Genomic DNA, 26,595 nt, shown 5'->3' on the forward strand with positions numbered 1-26,595 from the left:
GAAAATAGAGGACAGTAGCTTGTAAATTGAGATTTGACCTCACTTCATTGTCACAGGTGAGCCAGAGCCTATTCCTGCTGACTAGAGGTGGGGTATACCCTAGACCATGGGGGCTCAAGTTCGGTCCTCGAGAGCCCCTATCCAGCCTGTTTTCCATGTTTTTCTCCACTAACACACCTGATTCCTGATCAGGATCATTATCAGGCTTCTGCAAAGCTTGCTGATTAGCTGACCATTAGATTCAGCTGTGCTGCAGGAGGGAAACATGGAAAACACAGCTGGATAGGGGCTCTTGAGGACCGAACTTGAGCACCCCTGTTTTTTTTTAACCTTGTTACAGATGTGCAGCTTTTAAAATCATGACATGACAAAGACAATATTGTGGCCCTTTTAATATCGTGATATCATGATATTGTCATTATCGTGACATCCCTACTGAGCACCGACTGAAGCATGTTTACGTCGATTACATAGATTGGAGTGATTATTCCATGAATTTTGCGAGGCTTCGCGTCATAAAGCATTTGCTGACTAACGAATACACACACACTCACACACACGCACGCACACACGCACGCACGCACATACACATACTCACCCACATACAAAATAAAAAAAAAATAGCAATGATGATGACATGTCAAATCGGTGAAATTACCGAATGAACAATACTGAGCTTTAAGAAAAAAATAACAAATTTAAAAAAGCATTTGCTGAATATGCGGAAGCACTTGATGAAAGGTGGGCATCGTCATTAACAGGACTTGACAATTAATGTAAGTGCCCAGCTCTGATAATAATTAAGTTACTTTTACATTCAAGTCATTAGTAAAGTAACTAAATTACTTTTTCAAGGTACCTGTGGCAACACTGCTCATCAGTCAATCACAAAGCAGGTATCAGTATTTGATTTGACCAAACAACGGAAAATAAAATGAGAGCTAAAATAAGGACACAGATAATGTTTGCCCCACGTAGAAGTGATTTACAGGCCCTGTGCCTGAAAGTAATCAATGGTTAATAATGAAAAATTGCAACATTTCACAAATACTCCCGTTAGGGTCTTCCCCTTCCATTCATCTTTCACTAAATTATACCCATTGATAACAGTAACTGCATTCACACAAAATGGAAATTAATATGCTAGGTTGACAACTGAGAGAACTTGTGACACAATTATTTATAAAGGGCCAACATTTGTTGCAAAGATGTGAACCCCAGAATAATTTTTTTTAGTGTATAAGCTAATGCATGGACAAAGCAAACTGAACTACAGTATATATTAAAGGAAATACTACAAAAACTGAGAAAATATACAATTTTGTATATATGCTACTCGTATTACTGTAATGTAACTGTTGAATAATATACAAACATTGCTGACTTTTCCCTAGATTGTTAAGGTATTAATTGTGTTATTGTAGTAAGAGAAAGCATCATACCAGTCACAGCATTGGTGGTCGTGGGCAGACTTTCTCGTTCCCCTTTCACAGCTGTCACTCCCATTCCATACTCGGTGCCCGGTCTCAGGCCTAGGTAAGCAAGCAAAAATAAAACAACTTAAAATAAATAAAATCATGTAATTATTTGCTGAAATCTTTCACCAGTTGAATGGCCGGGAGACTGTGTCGTCAAGTGGCCAGCTGTTTCTGCTAATGGCTTCGGTGGCCATGGCAAACACAAAAACACTTTCATGTGGCGTGATGGCACAATAGGTTGCAGCCAAATTGCATTTCATGGTAAGCTTGAGCACATAGTGGAACACGGCTGGTGTATTTGCATTGATGGATCTATAGGGCCCTTGTCGTGCAGCACAAACACTACACCCAATGATATAGCCAGCTTTGGAAACCCTCTGCTTTCCACAATTAAGCCCTCTCTAGGCCTGATCGCCTTTAATTCCTTTATTAAGTCCCACAGAGGTCATCACACACAGAGTTCTGCAGCATGAAATTACACCTAATACCCAGGAAAGTCATTATCAATAAAATCACGAGCGTGAAGGCAATTATAGATAATAACTGTGTGAAAGCACTACTGAGGTGTGTGGAGAAGAGGGGGACGTCTGCTGAATGGACACAATGCTTTATTTCCATGAGATGGGCCTCCCAAGGACAAAGAATTGCGCCAGACAAAGACACTATTAGACAAAGTTTTTTCCTCTCTTTTATTGTGGCTAAGTTATAAACAAACTAAAAAAAACAACAACCAAAAAAACAAGGCTCAAAGCGTTGCTTTATAATGTCAACAGTGTTGATAGATGAAAACATGTCCGCTTCTCTTGCTTGAGCCAAAGAGAAATAAGCTCTAGTGTGATTCAATTTAAACGGTGAATGCCAAATCCCCCTGGGTGGTTGGTTTCCTTGTAAAGTGGGCCTGTTGAACTTGGGCAAACATTTCACAATACAAAACAAAGGCAAGCCATTGTAGAAATGTGCTGGCAGAAAATAACACTGTCCATTTAACAAGGCAGACTACAAATACGTGTCCATATGATCGTAAGAGTAAGCATTTTATACTGTAAAACACACTTTTCAGTTGCGTTCTATTGCTATAAAAACATGGATCCTGCAAAAGAAAGATTAGAGTCTCTTCTTTCAGCAGGAAAAAAAAGTATATTTGTATCGGTTTCCGTTTTGCAGCAATTAGCATTATAATATAGCTAACTTTCATCATTATTCACTAATCTGTTTAACTGGGGAAATAGCTTGTTGCAACATGACCCTGGCTGATCTCTTATACTCTGCTGCCACCTGCTGGTCGTTTTTTGTAATAACTACCATTGCTTTAAGCGACCTCTTTAGGTCAGAAGCTGCATCAAAGCCTTCTGTATGCTCTAGCATAAAAAACAAACAAACATAAAAAACGTATAAATACGTTTTGGGGAGTGAAGGACAAACTATTAAAAAACTTATTGATACCTTTTTTATGTTTTTTTCATGTTAAGAGAATTCGTAAACATCTCTTACATTTTGTGTAAAATTCATATTTTTTCACAAATCTACACTATTGGTCATTCCACACATGTGGGTGTTATTTTAATTTTTTTTTACAATGTATTAAGCAATATAGTGTTGAAAATGGCTTGCTTGATGATGCAATGTACAGGGTTTAACAAACAATGCTGTTTTTGGGGTCTCCTGAAAAGTGACTTATTTGAAAGTACAAGGTTATGGCCCGACACCAGTGATATCATTTTTTTTTTTACTTTTTGCGAGTCTCTAAGATGCACAAAAATTTAGAGGCTGAACTGTGAAGATGTTGCTGTGCTTGGTTAGCATATAAAGTAATTAAAATAATCTGTCATGATCTGTGCTTTGCTTGATTTGGTTTTGGTTGGACTTTTAGTTCTAATATGTTCTTTGTGTCTGCCTTTGTTAATGTCTCATTAAGTTTTATCATGACCACCTGTGCTTGTCATCCCAGTCCCTTGTGTCAGCACCCTCATCCACGTGTGTCTTGTCCAGGTGTCTCTCATTGTCTCGTCAATTTGTGTATATTTCCCTGCTTTCATTCATTCTTTGTTGATTCATTGTTAATGTCATGTCTGTGTCCTTGTTTCCCGGTCCTGAGTTAAGTCTAGATATTTCCCAAAATTTCTTTATAACTTCGAATCTCGTTTTGGACTTTGTCAAATTTTTGTTTTTGGATACCTAGTATCTCATTTGCCTTTTTTAAAATGTTTTGTTTAATTACTTTTTTGAGCATACCTGCCTTACTTCCCTGCGTTTGGGTCCCCAACCTCCATCCAAAATCTGACAAAATAAATCGACCACAAAAAGGACAGAGGGCAAACAAAGTATGCTGTATGCTGGAAGTCTGCGGCCTATCGCCCTCAGACTGCCTACCATCCCAACCTTTTTCATATAGGTTCTGTTTTTAGCTCTGTCTCGTGTTTGTCTACGTCCTTTTTCATCATGTCGTGTCTCCCATTATCCTACTATTTTACCTCCATGTTTTTCTAGATTCCGATTCTGACCTCATAGTTATTGAAGACGGCACAATTTTGGTTAATCTGCTTACTGACTTCGATTCTGGTACAGATTTAGATTTTTCAAGTCATTTTCCACCCCTACCTCCCAGGCAGTTTTTGTCACGTTTTCTTTTGTTTACTATAGGTCCACCTCCAAATTCTTTCCCTCAGACCACTTGGGCACCTGGTTGGACATCCATCCGGGACCTCTGTGGGGTGACCAATGAAGTCGCTCAAGTAAAGGTTCTGGTTCCCCTTATCATTCCGTTTTCACTTCTTAAGTCACGTCGTTCTGAACCTGTCTCCACGCACTACGTTCCCCGCCATTCTCCTCACTTCATTCCCTGCCATCTTCCACACCTCATTGCTCCAAGTCACATCTTTCTGAATCTGTCCCCATGCCACATTGTTCCCTGCCGTCTTTTTCACCTCTTCACCTGGTCTCGCGCCCATGCACTGCAGGCTCCTCTTCCGACGCCTCAGCAGCTGCAGGCTCCCGTTCCTGTACCTTGGCAGCTGCGGGCTGAGGCTCCCGTTCCTGTACCTTGGCAGCTGCGGGCTGAGGCTCCCGTTCCTGTACCTTGGCAGCTGCGGGCTTAGGGTACCATTCCTGCTCCATGGCAGCTGCAGGGTACCATTCCTGCTCCATGACAGCTGCAGGGTACCATTCCTGCTCCATGGCAGCTGCAGGGTGCCATTCCTGCTCCATGGCAGCTGCAGGCTCCAGTTCCTGCACTTCAGCAGCTGAAGGCTCCTGTTCCTGCACTTCAGCAGCTGCAGGCTCCTGTACCTGCACCTCAGCAGCTGCAGGCTCCCGTTCCTGCAGACTCAGGCTCCCTTTCCTGCACCTTGGCAGCTGCACGCCCACGTTTCTGATCTTGTTTCGACGGTGCACGTCTTGTGGCCGTCCTCTGATCCTGACCCAGCAGCGCACGTCCTGCAGCCGCCTTCTGCTCCTCCTCCTGTGTTGCGTCCGGGACGCCCACCAGCCCTGCCGATCGCCTCTCTTCTGCCGTCCGGGACGCTTACCCGATTGGGTTTGCCGGTCTGTGGTCTGCCTTTGTGCCCGCTTCCGCACACTCTGCTTTGTTTGTTCTGGCTTTTTTTGGGACGCCTGGTATCCGTCCCTTTTGTGTTTTGTTTGTTTTTTGTTGGATTTATGTTGTCACGTTTTCCTTGTGTCTGCCTTTTTCAATGTCTCGTCAAGTTTTATCATGTCATCCTGGTCCCTTTTGTCATCCGGTTAGCTCCCTCAGCTACATGTGTCTTGTCCAGTTGTCTCTCATCTTGTAGGTTTGCGTGTATTTAGTTCCCTGCTTTTGTTCAGTCTTTGTCGGTTAATTGCTCGTGTAATGTGTCCCTGTAAGGTTAGTCTGTTTCTTTGATTCCGGGTATTGGACTTTTGGATTTTGGGTTTGCAATGACGTATCTTTTTTGTTTGATTAAATAAACTACCTTTTTCAAGCACACACCCGCCATGCTTCCCTGCGATTGCGTCCTCAACCCCACCAATAGCGTGACCTAATTAATGCCACTTTTCTATAACTTTTCGTCAAAGAAAGAGAAATAAGTTGTTTTTGTCACTGTTTTTAGGTGGATTCCCTATTTTCCTTGCACAAGACAGCGTGCTATGGAGATGATAAATGGCTGGATAATAACAGAAAGCATGTCTGCATCCTGTGTATTTGTTTGCAGAAAATATAATCAAAATATCATATTCCTCATCCAACATTTCTACCTGTTGTAACTTGTGACCTAGATATTGCTTGTGGTTAACTGGTTTTAGAGCCCAACCATGAATGGCAATGTTATCATTAGTGGTGCAACGGATCACTAAAGTCACGGTTCGGATCGGATCACGGATTTGAGTCATGAATTGGATCGTTTTTTCTGATCTGCAAAAAAAAAGCTAAATAGTACTTTTTTTCATTTATTTTGTAAAGCGCTTTTTCCACTAAATAAATAAATAAAACAATTCAAAATGTTCAATATAGCCGTGTAGGTGCAACATGAGGCAAAAACATTCTCATTTTTACATGGTTCATGTGTAAAATAACAAGGTATTAATGGCTTTAAGTTGTGTTTCAATAATCTAAACAGCTAAGTTTGACATTTTGAATTGAATGTTTTTCTTTTTTAATAAGCAAAAGTGTTTTATAAAATAAATGAAGACAAAGTTCTACTTTTTTTTATAATGAAAAGACCTCAACATGCAGTTTAAGGCACATTCCCTTCAAACAAACATGGAGAGTGAAATACAAAGTAGCCTTGCTCAAGAATATTGAAAAAGAAAGAAAAGCTGTCAAACTTACAGTCCAGCACGACGCTGAAGTCAAATCATCTTTTCATCGTCTTTTTTTTTTGCATCGTAGGCAAGTTACGGTACGACTCCGCCACCTGGAGCCCTCTTTTCATCGTCTTACCAGCAGGGAGCCATACACTGTGTGATCATACTAACAGCTAGCTGCTAGCCACTTACGTCTGAGACTTCTGCCGTATAAAATGACGGCGTAATTAATTAGCGGTTTCTTAGCGTCCTAAATTAGCGATAGAACATGGGTTAGGGGTAGCGTTGTGGTGATGATGGTCGCAACTACAATGTCAATCAACTATGATACAGAAACGTTTAATAGGGAAGTTAAGCTAGCCATCACGCCACGACGTGGGCAAACTTCAATGTAAAAGTGTACTAAGGCTATTTGCATTGCCGTCAATATATTAATGGATTTGGTCAACTTTATTTTGAAGTTAGGCTTAGCGTGTTAAGTATGTTTCAGCTTCCTTGACATGTCAGAATGGTACCAACTTTGAATGCGCACTTTGTTTTGTTGTTTTATCAATCCGCGGATCGGGCGTGACCCAAACCGTGGGGCCTGATCCGATCCGACCACAGATCAATGATGATCTGTTGCACCACTAGTTATCATGCATCGTGAAACTGACTTTCACTTTAAATATGATCATTTTCAGAACAAATGGCCACATGAGATGCTGGGCAGACTACTTAAATTGCCAATATGCAATTTATATATTTATATATTCGTAGAGATACAAACATTAGTTAGTGGGAATACTATAGAGTTACTAGGACTGTGTATACCAATGATCTTGGCCTGTGTTGTGTCTTTGAGTCCGGCAGGAAAGAGCAGTTCTCTGTGCTCGCCTCCAGACAGAGGTCCGTACTTAATGCGGTAGTTGTCCACCTGCGCTTGGCTGTTTTTCCACTCCAGAGTGATGCTTTCATCAGTCAGCTCCAGCTTCTGAAGATCCCTGGGGGCATCCAAGTCTAACACACACACAGAGAAGAATGATTTCATACTAATGCTTAGCCCTGACAAGATGTTTCCATTCGGGGCAATGACTGAAAGCTTCCTACCACAGGAACTACGTATTCATCATTATTCTGAATTTAGTGGGATATGTGTTCCTTTGAAGAACAGCCATCATTAAATACACCGCAGTAGGATATCCTTCCTCATAAACCTATAGAATGTGTGGTCCTTCACACAAACCTCTCTTTTTCTACCTCACCTAGGTGATATAATACATCAGATTCTGAACTTTTTTAGGTGAATAGCTAGTTGGCTGTGGCTTTTTATTCAGGTAATGGAATTCTAGATTATTACCATTCTCAACTGTTGTCACCCTGGAATTTTCCTCTTGTTGCATAGTTGCGACTTTTACAGACGTGAAAACATGCTTTGTTCAAAAGTAGTCTCGGACAACACACGCATAGTTCATTATACTATCGAAAACGGTTTAAAATGAATGGGGGATGGTTTTTTTGTTTTAAATGATGTGGAAAACAGCAGATAACAAAAACACTGATGTACACACATCGACGTGACTTGTCAGATACACAGAGAACGGAGCCGGTGGACAGAACTCTGGGATAAATAAATAATAGATATCGTTGGAATCGGATTACGCTACACAAGCACACTGGAACAATTCAGAAGCGCTTTATGCTATGTTCACGCCAAAATAGGGGGAAGCGTTCCGCTGTCGTGCCAAAAGTATTTACCCCCGTACAAAAATTGCATGCCCTGCCGTGGGATATTATAACTTTTACCACAGAACAGTGGAGATTCTTTGAAAAGGTACTTTGTAAACTGATATTTAAACTTCAGACATCTGGAACAAAACAGAAAAACGGTAACATTCAGTCATCTCAGCTTTCTCTATGTATATATGAGATTTCCTACTGCGTGTGTGGTCATTGAATGCAGCGCGAGTGCTTGCTTTTCTTTTGCTTCTCTGCGACAAATACTTTTTTTTTGTTTCAAAACAAAGCCCATGTGTGTTTTTATGTATTACTTGAAAAACATGTGTTGTACCCGCAGGAGGGGATACATTTTTTTACGGGGGTATTAAGTGGCTGTCCGTGTTGTTACACGCAGGTGACAACAGACAGGACGCTGTGTGTGACGTACAATTTTTTTTACTCAAGTAAATGTAACTGAGTAAATGTAACTCGTTACTACCCACTTCTGATACGAATACATGCAATTTTAATACTAGCTGTCTACGAAGCACCCACAGTTGGTCCCGATCCACCAGTTGAGCCCCCCCACAAAAAAACCCGTTTGTGTACCTGTGAGGAATGAGTCATAGACGGGGACACTGGACCGCTCTCCCCTCCGGGCTGTCAGAGACACTTCATACTGGGTGTCTGGGATGAGGCCTCCGAGGTGGTATTGAGTGTCAGTGGAGGAAAGCTCAACCACACTGTGGTCGGCAAGACTGGAGCCAGGACCGAAAGAGATGCTGATCCCATCTACATTAGCTATAGGTTGGACCCAGGTCACAAGCGCTGTTGTGTCTGTCACATCACGTATGTTCACCTGGCTCGGGGCATCAATTCCTGGAGGAGTAAAGCACACATAGATAAATGTTGTTGACTTGTTTCAAAACATGGCTGGGTTTAGTAAAGTTACGAAACACCTGAATAATCAACTTTTCCATCTCCTAGGGTGTTTTACAGTTTTAAGACAAACCCACATCAATGCAAGAACAGGACAACACTTTAAAAACAACATGTCTGCCCAGACCAGGTAAACAGACGTGACTAGTTAAACTCTTTTAACAACACTTGCATTTGCAATGTGTCATCAGGAGATCAGGAACTTACACAATTCTTCAGCTGTTTCATGGGCAGTGGTGAACAATAAGTAACAAAGTAATTTTTCTTAAACTGTAAGAAGTACTACCGATCCTGGGTGTAAACCTACTGTTGCCCAAAGTCAGCTGAGATCTTCTCATTTTAACTTCGACCCTAAAGAGGATAAGCGGTATAAGAAATTTGATGGCTGATGTTTTTAAGGATCTTCAATTTACTTCAGTGCATTTTGTTTTGGAAACTTTGGTTTAACTTCACTACATTTGAAAAGCAAATATTGTTACTGTTGCATGAGCGAATTCCAAAACCTCTGTGTATGAGCCATCTCTTGTGTTCAAGCGGTGCTGCTTTAGTGTCAGCCCCTCAGCTTGCTTGCAGGTAAAATTTAAGTTGGAGAGTACAAGTGATGTGCAGCAAATGTGCACCACAAGTCATTGAAGACGAAGCTGCTTCTGCTCTCCCTTATCTGTGGCCATACCGAAATTCTATGAGCACACAGAGCTGAAAAATGATTCATATTGTTTTATATGTCTGCTTTGTTTACCACACCCAGATTTCATCATGACATGACATTAATTGTATTTATATTGTTCAGGTCATGCATATGAGTGAGTGTAACATGTCAAGCTTTCTGTACTTCAAGTCACAATTTTATTTAGGTACTTTTGACTATTATTGTTGTAACATTTGACCGTGAGGATCTTTGTCATATATTTAAACTTTTTGTTTTACCTGACTGTAGATGATTATTGAAATTATCTTTTGCAAAATCATCCCTAACTGACCCCAATTTGTGCCTCTAATTTAATTTTAAATTATAATTTCAAAACTTGTCACAGTGTGACAAACCTGGCCAACCAATCAGAAACTGACACAACTGAAAAAAAATGCCAGTCATTTTTTCGCGTACACCACACACATGAACTCTCACACACATTCTGTCTGTTTGTCTGTAATCTTGGGCTAATTATTGAATAACGAAAAATTATAAAGGAGGAATTGGACAGCAAGGAAAAATAAAGTGTAAAAATATTTGTAATAACGATTTTCAATACAGATGACTGCATCGCTGGGCCTTGTAATGCACCGCCAAAGTCTTTATTTTTTATTTAATTTATAAAAATAAAAATAAATCACCTATTATGTGACAGCAAGATACTGTAATCAGAATATTGCTGTCACTCTTGAAAAAAAAGGTCTCATCGTTAAACCACTCTAAATGAAGACATAAATCCACATTTGCTTGTGCTTAGCCTCTAAACAATGCACTGATTGAATTAATGAGACACGCTTGATATGTTGTATACGTAATAATGCAAAGCAGCATGAATCACTCAGCTATATCAAGGATCCTACTGTATTCATATTCATAAGGAGACAGGTTACACATTGTTTCTTATGGTTTCAAACAGTTCCCAGCTATCCTGAGAACATATTCGTCGGCGATATCCTGTACACCAAAGATTAAAAAAAAAAAATACCGGTAGGCTATACACTTTAAACTCTCCTATTTGAATCTCGCTGAACTCGGCCTGTTTTAAGCAGGAGGTCCTGTCACAATTCCTTGAATTTGATTTAAAGTAATTTTGTTTGGATTAATATCATGCAAGTAATAATAAATGTTTAGGATCAATACTCTCTATCATGTTCTCCTCCCCTGTGGCCTAAGAGATATATTTACATTGGCAACAATTAAAATACTGTATTGTAAATTATATTTTAGAAGAAAAAACATTAAATGCAATAGTCAAAGCAAAAAAAAAGAAAAAAAGGCAGGCACATACCCAGCCCATCGAGTAGATAATAATTACAACCACAACAACCACCACCATCATCATCATCATCATAAATATCATCATCGTTGTTGTAGTACTAGTAGTAGTAGTTTTCAGCAGATATACAGTATGTACACTTACTTGTGACAACACTCTTGGAGGCAGGCGGTCCACGCTTCTTGTTCTTCACTACCTCCAGTTTGACTTCGTACTCTTGGCCAGGGCCCAAGCCAGACTGCTCAAAGGTCGTGTCTGGTCGGCCGAGGGAGCTCAAAATCTCACCATCCTCCTCTTTCTGGCAGAACCAAAAAACACCATTGATGAGTGTCTTTCAATGTCTTTCTTTGTTGTGTTGTTAAAGGATGGCCTAAAACATTTCTTAATTCACAATGCATTTCCCCTGTTGGGACTCCCCACAATACCAAACTATAAAACAATGCAAGTAAGACAGAAAAAAAAGACTCTTACAATCCTCATTAACAACACGACATATAATACTGTATATCCGCATATAGTGTACACACCGTTTCAACTGATTGCTATTATGATTATGGCTGCAGCATGCATATTCTCCACTCATATAGGCACATACGGTTCAGAGAACCATTTTTTTTGCACACCTCCAAGTGAAGCAGTGGAAATCAATCCCACGCTAGCTGCATGGAGGTGAAAATTGAGTAGCACTACTCTGACTGACAAGACACAAACCTTCATTTAATAGACTTTGAATTGATTTCAGTGGTGTTTTCAAATGCCTCTGAGCCACGGTGGCAAAAGATTAAAAATGAAGACAAAAACGTGTGTTTTGTTATATTGTGTGTTTCCATGCTGTTTTAGCCCGCTCAGCCTAAGGCAGGGTGGAATTGTGAGTTAATTTTGGATTGCAAATTATTTGTAGCAATACCAAAAAACAAAAAGGCTACAGTATATAATAACAGAGGCTGTCAAGACTCACGGTGTTTCTGAAGATGAGGTTCCATCCGTCAAAGGGGATGTCCAGTGGGTCCCATTGTACCTCCACAGATGTCTCACGCACTGCCTTAAACTTCAGTCCCTCAGGCTCAGGAAGGTCTGCGATGGTTAGAAACCGTTAATTTATAACCCTCGTAATAGGCTGCAGACTGTTTTATTGTCACATATGAACTGGAACTCTCATACGTGTTGCCACCCTTGCGCTGACAGGAATGCTCCTCTTGTTGTTGAGAATAGCATAGACGCTGATCAGGTACTCAATGCCTGGTTCGAGCTCTCTAATAGTGGCCTTCTTCTGGTCCCCGGGCACCCGCACATCTAGCTCCAGACCTCCAGCGGCTGTGGGAACGTAGGTGATGAGGTACTCTGTCACGCGCATCTCATTTTCCCAAGACACATCCACCGTCTCAGGTGTGATCTCTTCCACAGTTAGGTCCTTTGGAGGTGAAACTGTGGACAAACAGAACATAATAATAATAATAATGCGTGAAATTTATATAGCGCTTTTCTAGACACTCAAAAACTCTTTGTGGGCTAAAGTGCGCTTAGCACACGACATGTAGCTTGCCTGGCAGAGTAAAAGTTACCCGGATGTTTACCTAGGGTGGCCACTTCCATAAGGTCAAAAAGGAGGACATATTTAAAAACATTAATAAGTGTTCCCTCGCTATAACGTGGTTTACTTTTCACGGCCTCGCTGTTTCACAGATTTTTTTTGTGTAATTTTATTTTACAGTAATGTGCCTATTTTATAAAATTTATGAAGGTATGAACATTGAGAATGTTTAAACAAGACAGTAATGTGAGAAAATGTAAATGCCTCGATGAGAAAAGTGTATAAAACGTGTGGTGAGGGGTTTTAGAGCCTTAAAACATTTATAATAAATGTAGAACATAAAGCTATAACTACTTTGCGGATTTCATTTACTGTGAGTATTTTTTTAAACCTAACCCCAGCGGAAAACGAGGGAACACTGTACATCAGAATTGCAGTGTATTTTCATCAACAATAAAGTTTTGCATGGTTTATAGATCATGTTTGTGCACTAAATGGTAAAGAATATCAATAAAAAGTAAAACTTCTTCTTGACAATTTATTTCGTTTAAAGTACCATGTTTTTAACCCATTAAGGCCGGGACCGCGTGACCGCGCTTCTACCGTTAAAGCCGGGAGTGCTCCAGCGCTTTTCTCTATTTAAAGCCACGAGAGCGAATAAGTCATTTGGTTTTGTTTTGACCAATTCTTGGTCTCTTTGTCGATTAAATTAATCAGAATATGCACGAGAGGGTGACGTGGGCCTCATAGCATGTCCTGGAATTTTATTCAAGCATTATTGGTTGACGCAGATTCGCGGGAGTTATGAAATAAATGACGCAATTGACGACTGCACAGGAGGAATTCGAATCAGTGTAACCAGTCGACAGTGACATACTGTTAAGAAATATGTTTGTAGACAATGAGGATGTTGAAAATTTTGATGGCCGTGTACCGGAATGGACGACGAATCGATCCCCCAAGGTTATTACAACTGCGCTCCAGTGTTAAAGGTAAATATGTACCCGCAGATGCGACATTTGTTTGTTAATTTATATATATATTGAAGGTTTATAATAAATAAACTTATGTTTGTGTGAACACCACAGGTGTAAGCTCTGAAACGTTTTGCTTCAGGAGCTGAGATATAAATTATTTTTAATATAGCCACAAAACATAACTTATTTTGAAAAACTAATACGGAAAACATTTCTTCAATGATGACGCACCTGCTGCTCGCCTCTTGCTTAAAGGTCCCATATTATGAAAATGCACTTGAGCTGGGTTTTCTATCAATAATATGCATCCCCGGACTGTCTAACCAGGTATGAAAAAAGTCAGTCCGCGACTTTTTTAGCTTTCTCCTGAATTGTGTGCTTCGAACGGGCAGATTAAACTTCCGTAACCGTTTGACGTCACCAAGTCACCGAAGTGCACTCGACCCCGCCCCCTCGGGTTAGTGGCAACGCCTCTGGTAAAGGTTTGTCACGCCTACAGAAATTCGAGAAGCTGGCTGCTCATACGCTCTGTGGAGAGCAATGGAGAAACAACCGATCAGGAACAAGTGGTTGCTTCCTTCGTCCGAGTCTTTGAAAAGACAGTGGTTTAATTTAATTTTTGAAGGAAGTGTACCGATAGCATTTCCAAAAGGACTGTTTTGTTACTGAAAAGCTTGTTCCGAGCTGGATTTGCAAACATAATGGATCGGTCCCAGCTGACGGTGTGTGACACAACTGCAAACGTGAAAGATGTAAGTTTAACATTTTATTTGGAATATAGTTAGTGTTACATTTGTTGTGTGGAGGTTGTTGGTTACAAGAGGTCGGATATGATAAAGCAGTCGGTGGTTGGATAAAAAAGTACCGGCCGAGCATCCCATGGCCGCTGGAGCATACCTCGGGTAAAATCTGGGCATTTGTTGGACCTCTATCTCCGGAATAAAAAGTTCGACACCGTTGGAAAGCTCTTGTCGGGCTGAGTCCGGTGGCGTGTTTATGTCTCCGGTAGGTCTTAGCGTTCCGGAGATATGGGGGCGAAAATCCCCCAAATCTACCCCTTTTATTAATATTATTCGGCATGTTCCGCGGTGGTTATTTTGCCGTGACTGGAAATTTGCCACCTAGTTGACGTGACTTTGTGATGCTAACCGGCCGCTGAGTGGTCACGACGAGATGGCTTGCACATTGTGACCACGCAGTGGCCTAAATGTGCACATTTGTGGAATTCATAACCGCCTGTAAATGTCTACAAGCATTCACGGCAAATCAGACATTCACGACAAAATAACGCTCGCGGAAGAATTGCCAGTTACAGCAAAATAATCACGCAAACTAACGCTACAACATTGTGTCTGTAGTAATGTTATGCTACTTTTTCTTATGTTAAAACGTTATGCCACTTTTCCACATACAGTATTAAAGTAGTTCTCAAATGTGTCCGCTTGGTACGGGTTGTACCACACTGTTTCTGCTTGGCCATGGCCGAGTCGATTCCATTCACAACATTAGCACATTGGGCGTTTTTCTGCTGTTTTAGTGAAAGCAAAAATATTAGGTCCAAAGTCAGTTTTGACGAATGCATGTCATAGACATGTCTTTTACACATTTGAGAACTATTTTAGCATGTGGAAAAGTAGCTTTAAGCTTCTCTGCCCCACGTGACGTTCTGACTGCTTTGCCCTGGCTGCTCACGTCAACATCACAAGATCAAGTCAAAGCGTGCAGAAACCGTGAAACCAGTCTTGATTGCTTTTAGCCTGGAAATTCTGCTCTTTCGTCCATTTTTGCTAGCGCTGCCTTTTCGCTGCTGTCAAAGAAGGCGGCGAGGAAATTACGTACAGTCAGATAGCCACACGTGGAGATTTGTTTACATTTATTGAACCAATGATATACGAGAAGCCACTCTTGGCCAATACAGACCAGTTGTGACAAACGGGGGTGGGGCTGATGTTGGGTCACATAACATCAACCACGGCTCATTTTCTGTAAAAGGCAGACAAAGCAGCTTCCGGCTTAGGGTTGCGCAGGTCGCAGGACACAACACTGAAAAGTAGGACTCTCCAGCCTAAATCCGTACGTCTGGCCACCCTATGTTTACTGTTTAGGTTAACTTATATTTCCAGAGTGACCAATGTCAATGGTAACTTAATTTGAGCCTCTGTAACAGGCAACTTGCAGACGGTCCCTAACTTCTACTCACTATGGACCGGCTGAAAGTGTTGTCGTTTTTAAGCCACGCTTTCATCTTCACTTTCAGTTGGACACAAATCTTTGGCGAGTCCCCTGTGGCTGTACTGCTTTTGAAGAAGTGCTTCTTTGCTATATGGTGTAATTCCCCCTTTGATATCGGCTGACGGACGCAATAATTCCTCGCAAGTCTTTTTGTAGTCAATGGAAGCCATGTTTTTCATTGCGTGTTTACAGCACGTGATACGTCGCGATCATCACGTGGCTCTCCAAACATGGTTGATACTGTACTTAATGTAAAAATATTCATAAAAAGTACTATAAAACCATAATGGCTCAACATAAATTGAATTTTTTTTCAGGGAAGTGGTAAACTTAACTATTTCACAGAATAGCTGGTTAGTTTTTAATAAATCTTGCATTTCTTTAATGTTAATGTTAAACAGATCTTAATTGAGAATGTATTGCAAGCTGTTTTGTAAAAATAACAATATCTGAAAGACAAAGTAATGATTCAGCTGATTGTCCTTACCCTCAGAGCAGTCTTCGCCTATGAAACCCTCATTGCAGACACACACTCCATTTTCACAGCTTCCCTGGTTCTGGCAGTCCCCTGGGCAGGTTAGGATGGAGCAGTCGGGCCCAGTGAAGCCTTCGTAGCAAACACAGCTGCCGTCATTGCAATATCCTCTATCCAGACAGTTTTTAGGACATGTCTTTTCACTGCAGTCTTCACTAGTGAAACCCTTGTGACAAACACACTGGCCATTCACACAATGGCCACGGCTGAGACAGTCATTAGGGCAGGTCAGTTCACCACAGCCTTTACCGGTGAAGCCAGCAAAGCACACACACTTGCCATCCACACACTCCCCACGTCCCATGCAGTCTTTAGGACAGGTCTTGATGCTGCAGTCCTCGCCGGCGAACCCTTTATCACATATGCACTGGCCGGTAACACAGCGCCCATGATCTTGGCAGTTGTTAGGGCAGGAGAGCTCGCTACAGTCCTCGCCTTGGTATCCTTCATCACACAAACATTCTCCGTTAATACACTGGCCTTTGTTGCTGCAGTTTTCAGGGCATGACAGAACAGAGCAATCGTCCCCTTCAAATCCTGGGTCACAGATGCATTTGCCGTTGAAGCAATGGCCTCGCTCATTGCAGTTTTGTGGACAGGTGAGCTTGGAGCAATCCTCTCCACTGTAGCCACTATGGCACACACACAGTCCGTTCACACACATGCCACGGTTGTTACAGTTGCCAGGACAAGTGAGTTCGCCGCAGTCTTCTCCAGTGAAGCCGTCATCACAGAAGCAAGTGCCGTTGACGCAGCGTCCACGGTCATAGCAGTCATTAGGACAGATGAGCTCAGAGCAGTCAAAGCCCGTCCACGGGTCATCGCAGACGCATTCGTCATCAACACAACGTCCGCGACCCAGACAGTTGTTGAGGCAGTTTGTCTGGGAGCAGTCCTCACCAATGAAGCCCTCCTCACATAGGCAAGACCCTTCAACACATTGACCATAATCACCACAATCCGGCAGGCATAGCTCAACGCTGCAGTCATCACCACTGAAGCCTTCAAAGCATGCACATTTCCCATCCACACAGCGGCCTTGGTCCTGGCAGTCATTGGGGCATTCAGGTTCTGTGCAATTGGGGCCTTTCCACCCTGGATCACACACACAGCTGCAGGTGTCAGCGCTCCAGTTCCCACGGCCATTACAGTAGGGCTTTGTGGAGACTTCTCCTGATAGATGAGAAGTAAGCAATAAACATTTTAATTTCAAAACAGATCTTTGACACACTAACTAAGCTAATGCAAACATGTATTATAAATTCCTTATTAAGCTAGAAATGTTCTGAAACACTAAGTATAATTATTGTTCATCACAGCCTCAATATTACAGCTTGTTTTGTTCTGGGAAAGCATTACATTGGGCACCTCTGCACAGACAAGGCCTATAGCCTATACACCAATTTGACGTTAGAAGTCTGAAAGCGCCGTGCCGTCGATATGCGCCGTCTGATTAATGTATAATGTACCGTCACAACGTCGGAGCTGTTGGCGGTGTGTGTGGGGGCAATTTCGGCAGATTCAACATGTTGAATCAACGTCAGATCGTCGTGATAATTGATCATGCTGATTGGCTGTTAGCTAGCGAATCAGCACGTGGGACAAGAACAGGAAGTGACAAATGCCGATAAACAGTAAGCGATAGAAAGCCTTTACAATTGCGCTCATCATCTCTCTGGACAGAAGATTGAGAAGATGAATTCATCACTATAATTCAAGAGAGACCACCATTGTAAGACATTACCCTAAAATAGTATGTTGACAGAGTGATGAAAGCCAAGCTATGGAGACACACTGGATATATCAGGTGGGATTTACTTTTATACTACATGACACTCTGTAATACTGAAAAATATAGTCGTGGGCATGCTTTACATTTTTATATCCTGCCCCCATAAAGAGCTGTCCGGTTGCCTTTTTATAACAATAATAGCGACTAGTACCGCCACCGATGGCATGGTGGGAGTAGTATTACTCCTCATGCATGCGCACAGGAGGTACTTAATAGTCGTTTGTTGTGGCGGGTATTTCTGTCATTTTTACTGAGTGACGTGCCAACGTTCAGGCCGACGCCACACATTTTGACTGATGTCGTCTTATTCTCTTCACATTTTAGTGTTTTTTGTGGTGGTGGTAGTCTTCTGCACCTGCAGCTTCTTGATAGCTCTCACAAGGATGCAGAGTAGTTCTACACTACTGCAACTGTCAACCACAATACAAAATATATTCTTAGTTCTCTTTTGACACTATCAAGCAAAACGTAACTATTCTTTTCATCATTGTTTGACAAAGTATTTTTAATTGATTGTGCAGAAGTACTCGATGTTGTAGTGTATACTGCATATTAAAATTGTGCTTCCCTTAATGGAGTCATTGTCATTCAGCATAGTGAGATTTTCATTTGATACTGCAAGCTGCAAACACTGTGTCTGCCACAATTTATTTATCACACTAAAACCCTGACAATCTTTTTTTCTTTGTCAGTAGACAGCACTGAAGAAGAGAAGTAATTTGCATTTAAAAGTTTGCCATTGAACTTTAGATTTTTTCATCTACTGTGAGAGTTTTAGATGTCTACACAACATGTCAGGTTTTGCCACAATGTTGGAATTGTCATGATGGCTTTCCTTTTCTTTCTTTTTCATGAATCTTTGAGCAATTCTTTTAAAAATAGACTTATTTATATTGCATACATGACATCAAAACCCCTGCAGTGTGTCATTAACCTACCAGTAACTTGAGATCCACAGCAACCTGCACCGCTGCCACACTGCTCTCTCAGGCTGGAAAGTTCTGACTCCAACATCTCCAGCCTGTTCAGGATTTCTTTTATATCAGGTAGCTGGTTGTTGCAGCCACACGCTTGCTTGGGAATATTGATGCGGTGGGTAAAGACGATCTGATTGTCACCATCCACCGTGTGCTCCATGTGCTCAGTATTCTGCATGTCCAGTGGGCTATTCTTGTGATTGGTGCCGCCAGGTGACTCAAGGTCCACGGAACAGAGGGACGTGGAGGGAACATTGATGTTGTAGACGTGGTTGAAGACGACTGGTTGGTCGGGGTTTGGCAGGGTGTGGTTCTCTTGGTTCTTCTTTGGCATTAGAGCCTCTCTGCGATGCCGTATGACCTTCCTTACCAGGCCAGCAGTGGAGGGCTGGAGGACCATGGCCACAAGCACGCAGCCCAAAATGAGGCCTTTCATCCCCATGATGACCTTTCACTAGCACCAAGAGTGGAGTATATATTGTAGGTGTTCCAATTCTTCTTTCGTAACCTTTCATCAAAGAAAATGAAAACAGAGGGGAAGGAAAGGAAGAATTTTTATTTACTCATCTTGAATATTATGTCGGATCAGTATTAGTCGTACATACATAATGTTATAAACATACTGTAATAATTGGGGTAATAATTGGGGGGCATGGCTCAGTGGTTGAGTGGTTGTCTACCATCCGTGAGGTTGTGGGTTCGATCCTCACCCCTGATGACTGTGTCGAAGTGTCCTTCAGCAAGACACTGAACCCCGATTTGCTCCCCAGTTGACCTGGCAGAGCCTTGCATGGCAGCAGCCAACCACTGGCGTATGAGTGTGTGTGTGTGTGAATGGGCGAATGGGTGAATCTGAGGCTCTAATTGTAAAGTGCTTTGGGCACCATATGGTGTAGATAAAAGTGCTATATAAAAAGCAATCCATTTCTATATGTACATATTGTAACTGTCGGTATATATGTATTTTTGCAACTTGCAATGCCAATTTGAATGATGTATCAAGCTCTACGCGCTACATCATTATTATTACTGCCCATTCACACGCATGCAGTGAATAAGAACACAGTGAAGAAACCAGCCAGAACCATAGTATGTTGTTCTTTCGTTTTCAGTGAGATGGCAGTGTTTTACCACACATATCCAAATTTGAGCCTGCATACTATGCTTCAGTGAGCAGACACAAATTTGTCAAGCATAAAATTGTACCATAAGTACTAGGGGCGTGCATCTCTCCAATAAAAGGCGATTCGTTATGTATCACGTTCACGATACATGTGGTGAGATATGATTCAAGCACAGTACATTTTAAATTGGAATAATTTGATTCGGTTTGATTCAGATAATCTTGCTTGCAAACGGAATTTCCGCAGTATTTGTGAGTTCCCAAACCCCCGAGCATCCATTTTGTACCAACCCCTCTGATTTTCACCACTGGTGGTTCGAAACTTCGAACCAATCACAAAGCAATAGTGTGTTTGGAGGCGGTGGACTCTGCAATTAATTCTGTTCTCGCTGAATAAACCAGTTTCCTTTTTGAAAGAAGAACAGCGAGAGGCGCTTCGTACATTTTTACCTGGTAAAAATGTTTGTGCCTTTTTATTTTATTTTTATTTTTTTACCTATGACAACGATGTCATTTTCATCCTTTGATTGGTCAAAACAAAAGTTTGGTTAGCATGCAACAACTTGCCACATCGCCCAATCAGCTTGAAGTATTGTACTGAATGTCGCACCTTTCTCGAGCAGATAGGAGTGGCGCAGTCCCAGGTTGTTATTGATGATGTGGATTACTCCTTTGGGTGATTCACATTATCAATCTGGATCTTGCCAGGTTCTGATTCAGAGGGATTACGATTTAATTTGATAATGTGTGGCTAAATTAGAGAGGAAATGATGCAATGAATTTATTGTTGAAAGCAGACAATGATTTTACAATATGTATTAACTTGTCAGCACTGGTAATGTGGCATTTCCTTCAAACAGACTCAAAGATGAAATTGAATTTGTAGTTCTTGTAATGTTAATTAACAGGTCACAAAAACATCTACAAAAAGTCAATTAAATTCCAAGAAACAGCAAATCATCAGCAACATCAAAACAATTTATAAATTTTGTGATCAGCTTTTGACCGGTTTAAGATGTATAGTGTGTATTGAGACCAATTAATTAGACACACAGTTTGTGTACTTTGATAATCTTCTAAAGCAAAACCGATTTTCAGATTCAAACCTTTTTTTTGTTACACCCCTGTGTTATTTATTAAAAAATTTTTTTTTTACGTTTCTACATAACTGTACATGATTATTAACCATGGCAGAAACACAAAAAAAGATTTGGTAATGTAATTTCCAATGGTGTTAATTTTGGGCATCTGTGGCAGAAACACTGAGAGGTGTCTAATAATTTATTAGCGTATAACTTACCACATGTTGCCTTTATATATATATATATATATATATATATATTTCAAATCAGGAAAGTGAACTAAACCATACACCTTATAAAAGGTACTTTCTAGGTTTTTTTCCCCTTTTTTTTCTTTTGACCGGTCTTTTCTAGGAGGACACAAGCGTGTGAACATGGATGTCTATTTCTGTTAACTTAATACAAGAAGCCTGCATGTTGGTGAGCAGGCTGCTCTTTCCTCTGTAGATGAAGACAGAGTAGAATGGCCCAACCATCTGTGGGCTGCCTGGATAGCACACTCACTGTTCTGCAGCTTCACTACTGCCTGGAAAATTGCTGGTCAGCATTCCCAAATAGCCTTCCCGGCAACCACTGGGGCTTCTTTGAGTTGTGTAACATGATTCGCATTACCTTTCACCAAACCTCTCTGAGACATGATTTGTTTAAAAGGTCTGATGGAAAAAAAATGCTTAGCTTGTGCCTTTGAGGGCAACTTTCAAACTGTTCTCATGCTTGTTAATACGGTGTGTTATTTATTTAGAAGTGTACCAGATTATGGTACTGATCAATTTCAGACTACCTGTGTCAACTTCAAGATGTGTAAGGCACAAACACATGCACAGTTGCAAGAAAATGTATGTGAACCCTTTGGAATTCATTTGATTTTTGCGTAAATTGGTTATAAAACAGCTTGATCTGATCTTCATCTAAGTCGCAGTCTGTGTAAAACTGTTACCACAAATACTAAGTAAAAGTATGAACCCCTAGGCTTCTCCTAATAAAGAGCCAACTCATTAGCAGCTCATCTGTAAGGACTTGGCCTTTGGAAACAGAAGGCTCAAGCCCTGCTGCAGAAAAAAACTAAATAAAAAAATGACAGTTAGATGTTGTAGAGATGCTATTTTGCTTCATTCTACTGGTGAGGTGCTCTTGAGCAAGGCACTGTCCTCACGCCCAGCTCAAGAGGTTCAACACTATTTACACATCCCGTTCACTCCAACATCTCTCCTTGAATTACTGAATATGTGTGATTTGGTTTGGTGTTGTGTGCAACACAAAAATATAAAGCAGAGTAGTAATAGAAAATCCTCTTGAAGGAGTTGAGTTGAGTATATTATATTATAATGTCAATGTAATTTGCACGGTCAGTTGCGGTTGCATGCCGGGCGGCGCGGATGAACCGAAAATTGTGAACCTTTTATTCGTATTGCCAATCTATGCTGAAACTTACTCTGTCACACACAGCAGTAGCACATGTACAGATTCACAGCCAAATAATTTAAAAACACACTGCATGGTGAAATAACAATATGGACATTATTGTTGTGGTCTGTGGAACCGGGAGGCATACAACACAGCCAGCTTCCAATAGGTCACTTGCACATCGCAAGGCATTCTGGGAATTTTTTTCTATGGGCGCCACATTGGTTGGCCTCACAGGCTCACACGGTACACTCGCGAGCTCCACGCTAGACCCAGCTATCGTCTACTTGAATAATCATGGCATTTTCCAAGTATTTTGACAACTTACCAGAAGATCTAAAACCACGATACCGACATAAGGTGTCTCTGTGTGGCAGGATTGACCCATTCGCGTTGGCCAAGGGTGATTTTTCAGTGGAGAAGGTTTGGCCAAGTGTGTGTTATCCGGAACAGGCCCTAGGTGATTTGTCGCCCTAGGCGAAAGTGTAGATTGTAGCGACCCCCCCAGGCAACTATAAGTAATACAAATAAATAGCATAAGTACAGTGCAATACAACTGTGTAGTGCAATTTGTGCTGATATTATTAACTACAAAATGTTTTCAAACTTTGTACAATATATATGTGTAAGATACGTATAAAAAGTAATAAAAATAATGAGGTCAATGACGGACGCCCATTTTGTTAACAATTGACGGGAAACGTCCAAAAATTGACGAAAATTAACGCTATTTTGATGTTTATTTTTATAGACAATTCTGATTGAGTGACATACATGCCTCTACCCTGGGCCTGTTTTTTTTCCTCCTCCTTTTGCCGCTTTCTTAATGCAGTACCTGAGGGCTTGGACCTTTTCATTGTAAAGGTATTTGATGTATAGACAACAACATAAGCAAGCCATCAATAGCGCTAACACTCTGAGATGATGCGCGACTCCTCCCTCTACCTTTCACTGTAAACAGCAGCAGGTCAGATTCAGGGTGCCAGGTCATGATCTCATATTTATTTGGACTAGAAGTCATAAAAACGAATTATTATATAAAATATATATGCGGTATAATATAACATATATAAATAATGTAATGTAATAATGTAAAATAAATAAAATATATATGCTCTATAAAATTGTGTAGGATCCTCGGTTGAAATAAAGGTGGTCTCTCCATCCATGTGAACACACTGTAAGAGCTACAGTAAAAATAAACAAAAATTGCCATTAATAACTCAAACGGTATGTTTTGTGTATCATTTACCGTATTTAAGCCATATACTAGGGTGACCATATTCCCATTAAAAAAAAGAAAACACTTGCCCCGACCTTGAAATTGTGGTACCAGTCACAGTTACACAGTGTACTTCACATCCTATTAGTCACGCAGTGTCAACCATTTTCATGAATTTATAAAACCCCCAGACGCCCCAACAGGACGTAAGAAAATGGACTATCCTCCCAAAAGAGGACTCATTTGGTCACCCTGCCATATACTATAAACGAATAATAAACATTTTAACCTTGCCTGTTGCCTTTATAAATACCTTAAAACAAAAATAAACCATACAGAAATACAGATTCTTAGTCAATAAAATCAGAATCTTGAGCAATAGCATTTCTAAATATTTACCAAAGAGCGCTAGCACACTCCAGTGGACGAAAACGGTAACATTTTACTAGGCAGTAAATTACACAATGAACATGAAATATAGCAACATTAGTTAAACAATGAAACATTGCTCCAATACGAACCTTGTTCCTTTCTCAGCCAGGGGCTAAAGAATCGTTCACTGAATTAGTTGTAAACTTCAGTTTTCTCTGATTTCCTGTGGCGCGCACACGTCTTCTCTGCACTTGGAAGACTACTAAGTACGTCGATTACTTACGTCAGTTCCTACCGGTTTATGAGACCTTTTTCTGTATCCTTCAATATAAAAGTTTATATTATCTATATTATAATAGTACAAAAATGCAAAAACAAAAATAATAGCATTTACATAATTTATTTTAGAAAACCTGAGGGGGAAAATATATATATATATATATATTTTTTTGCCCTGTAATTTGACACTCCCTCCACTAGGTGGCACCCTAGGCGACCGCCTAGTTTACCTATGCCCTGGTCCAGATATTGTGAACTACCTGGTGTTGACAACATGCTCTGTAACACACCCACCGCCAGATGGAAGCCTACAAATCACTGGATATATATATATATATTTTTTTGCCCTGTAATTTGACACTCCCTCCACTAGGTGGCACCCTAGGCGACCGCCTAGTTTACCTATGCCCTGGTCCAGATATTGTGAACTACCTGGTGTTGACAACATGCTCTGTAACACACCCACCGCCAGATGGAAGCCTACAAATCACTGGAGGCTTACAACTATTTTGTAAGAGGATGGATACAGAGTGTAAACTTCAAAATTGCATCCAAAGAAACTTGTGTAGTTGTTGCACGGATAAGTAAACCATTTGGTGTTGGTAATGTTGCACACAATGCACAGCTAACCGCTAATGGTATGCCCTATGTAACTTCGAAAATGATGTGCTTTTGGTGATTCTTTCTGTGATTTCCCACTCATATTCTGACGAACTGCCTTCATAATACATTTTATATAATGGTCAGCCAGAACACAAAGTAGCAACAGACCTAAGGGTGGTACCCTCAAACGGGAACGGCACCTCTCCACTAGTGCTATTTTGCCATGAGCCCGTTGGTAATTGAATTGATTGAACAGTTATTTTGCCGTGAATCACGTGAGAACAATGCCATACTGCATTTGCCACATCTGATTGTTAATGCTGCCGTGATGGAGTTGGATTTGGTCTATGCTGATAAATTTTCCACATTTAAAGATAAAGCCGAGGCCGAGCCAAAAGGGATGAGACTTGGGGCATGGGAAGAAAGCTAGTTGGCGTATCTGAGTGAGTGAACCAAAAGGATAGTATTTACTATTTAGCCAACACAACCACCAGTCACCAGATTGACTAGCGATGTTCAAACTGTCTTTTTTCTTGTGTCGGTGGAGAATTAGGAGTCCCTCCTTTTTTTCCCTGAAGCAATCCAAAAGCATGCAAGGCGTAGGGAGACGCAGTATTTGATGTTCGGCCTGAATAACAAAGTAGTAACCTGGCAATAGCCAGATTGATGATTGCGATTCACTCAAGGAAATTCTCTACAATATCAATCTGGGACTGCTCCACGGTGATTTGCCCGGGATAGGCGGGACATACTTCGAGCTGATTGGACAATGCGGCATCTTGTGCACGTCTACCTAACTTTCGTTTGAACCAATCATGAGTGTGCAGTGGATCATAAAATGTTTAAGACATCCTCATACCGTTGAATGTAGAAAGAATTAACACATAACAGGTGCTCTTCAAATTTTGCAGGAAATTTTTTGGGGGTGAAAAGCATATATATATATATATATATATGTTAGTGCCGTCAAACGATAATTAAAAAAAAATAATTATCGCACGATTTCCCGCGATTAATCACATTTTCCAAGCAAAATTTTGGAAATATTGTAAAATCATCAAAATAAAGTATATTGAGAATCAATATATATATATATATATATATATATATATAGAGAGAGAGAGAGAGAGAGAGAGAGAGAGAGAGAGAGAGAGAGAGAGAGAGAGAGAGAGATTAGCAAATTTAATATTTTTGAAAACAATCTATTCTTGTGGTCTGTCCACACATGTGGGTGACATGTTTATGAATTATTGACCAATCTAAAGTGTTGAAAATGGCTTGCTGTCTTTGATGATGCAATGTTAATAGTTGAACAAACGTTTCAGTTTTTGGGGTCTCAATGAAAGTGATCATTTTGGCGGTACCAGTTTTTGGCCTGACGCCAGTGATATGTTTCTATGTGTGTGTGTGTGTGCTTCAGTTTATCTAGCAAAATGTTCATCAGGCGGTATGTGTTAAGACACAGCAGGTACTGGTCCACGGAGACATGTTCAGTCTTCTAGTCTTCACGTGTGACTAGGCAAGTTGACAGATGAACTGAGTGCAGAATATTCCCATGGCTTCACCCACCAATCTCCTGATGAGATGAGTTGAGAATGATGA

The 26,595-nt window shown here is 40.8% G+C and overlaps 1 protein-coding gene across 6 annotated transcripts in view; it reads right to left on the reverse strand.

The window, feature by feature from the left end:
* tncb (tenascin Cb) overlaps window positions 1-26,595 on the reverse strand; it is a 112,699-nt gene that overhangs the window by 27,173 nt on the left and 58,931 nt on the right. For 5 of the 6 annotated variants that reach the window (XM_086075670.1, XM_086075672.1, XM_086075674.1 and 2 more), the window contains exons 2-9: window positions 18,870-19,416; window positions 16,092-17,312; window positions 12,026-12,289; window positions 11,823-11,938; window positions 11,009-11,162; window positions 8,568-8,837; window positions 7,074-7,259; window positions 1,443-1,532 (exon numbers count right to left, since the gene is read on the reverse strand). In XM_086075670.1, the coding sequence (XP_085931796.1) occupies window positions 1,443-1,532; window positions 7,074-7,259; window positions 8,568-8,837; window positions 11,009-11,162; window positions 11,823-11,938; window positions 12,026-12,289; window positions 16,092-17,312; window positions 18,870-19,350 (2,782 nt within the window). In that variant the 5' untranslated portion in view covers window positions 19,351-19,416. Of the gene's footprint in view, window positions 1-1,442; window positions 1,533-7,073; window positions 7,260-8,567; window positions 8,838-11,008; window positions 11,163-11,822; window positions 11,939-12,025; window positions 12,290-16,091; window positions 17,313-18,869; window positions 19,417-22,845; window positions 22,989-26,595 lie in introns of those variants that run through there. The other variant, XM_086075671.1, reaches the window with a different exon arrangement.

The sequence above is a fragment of the Leptonotus elevatus genome, chromosome 5, assembly GCF_054856555.1.
Source record: "Leptonotus elevatus isolate MCC_2025b chromosome 5, RoL_Lele_1.0, whole genome shotgun sequence".
NCBI lineage: Eukaryota > Metazoa > Chordata > Actinopteri > Syngnathiformes > Syngnathidae > Leptonotus > Leptonotus elevatus.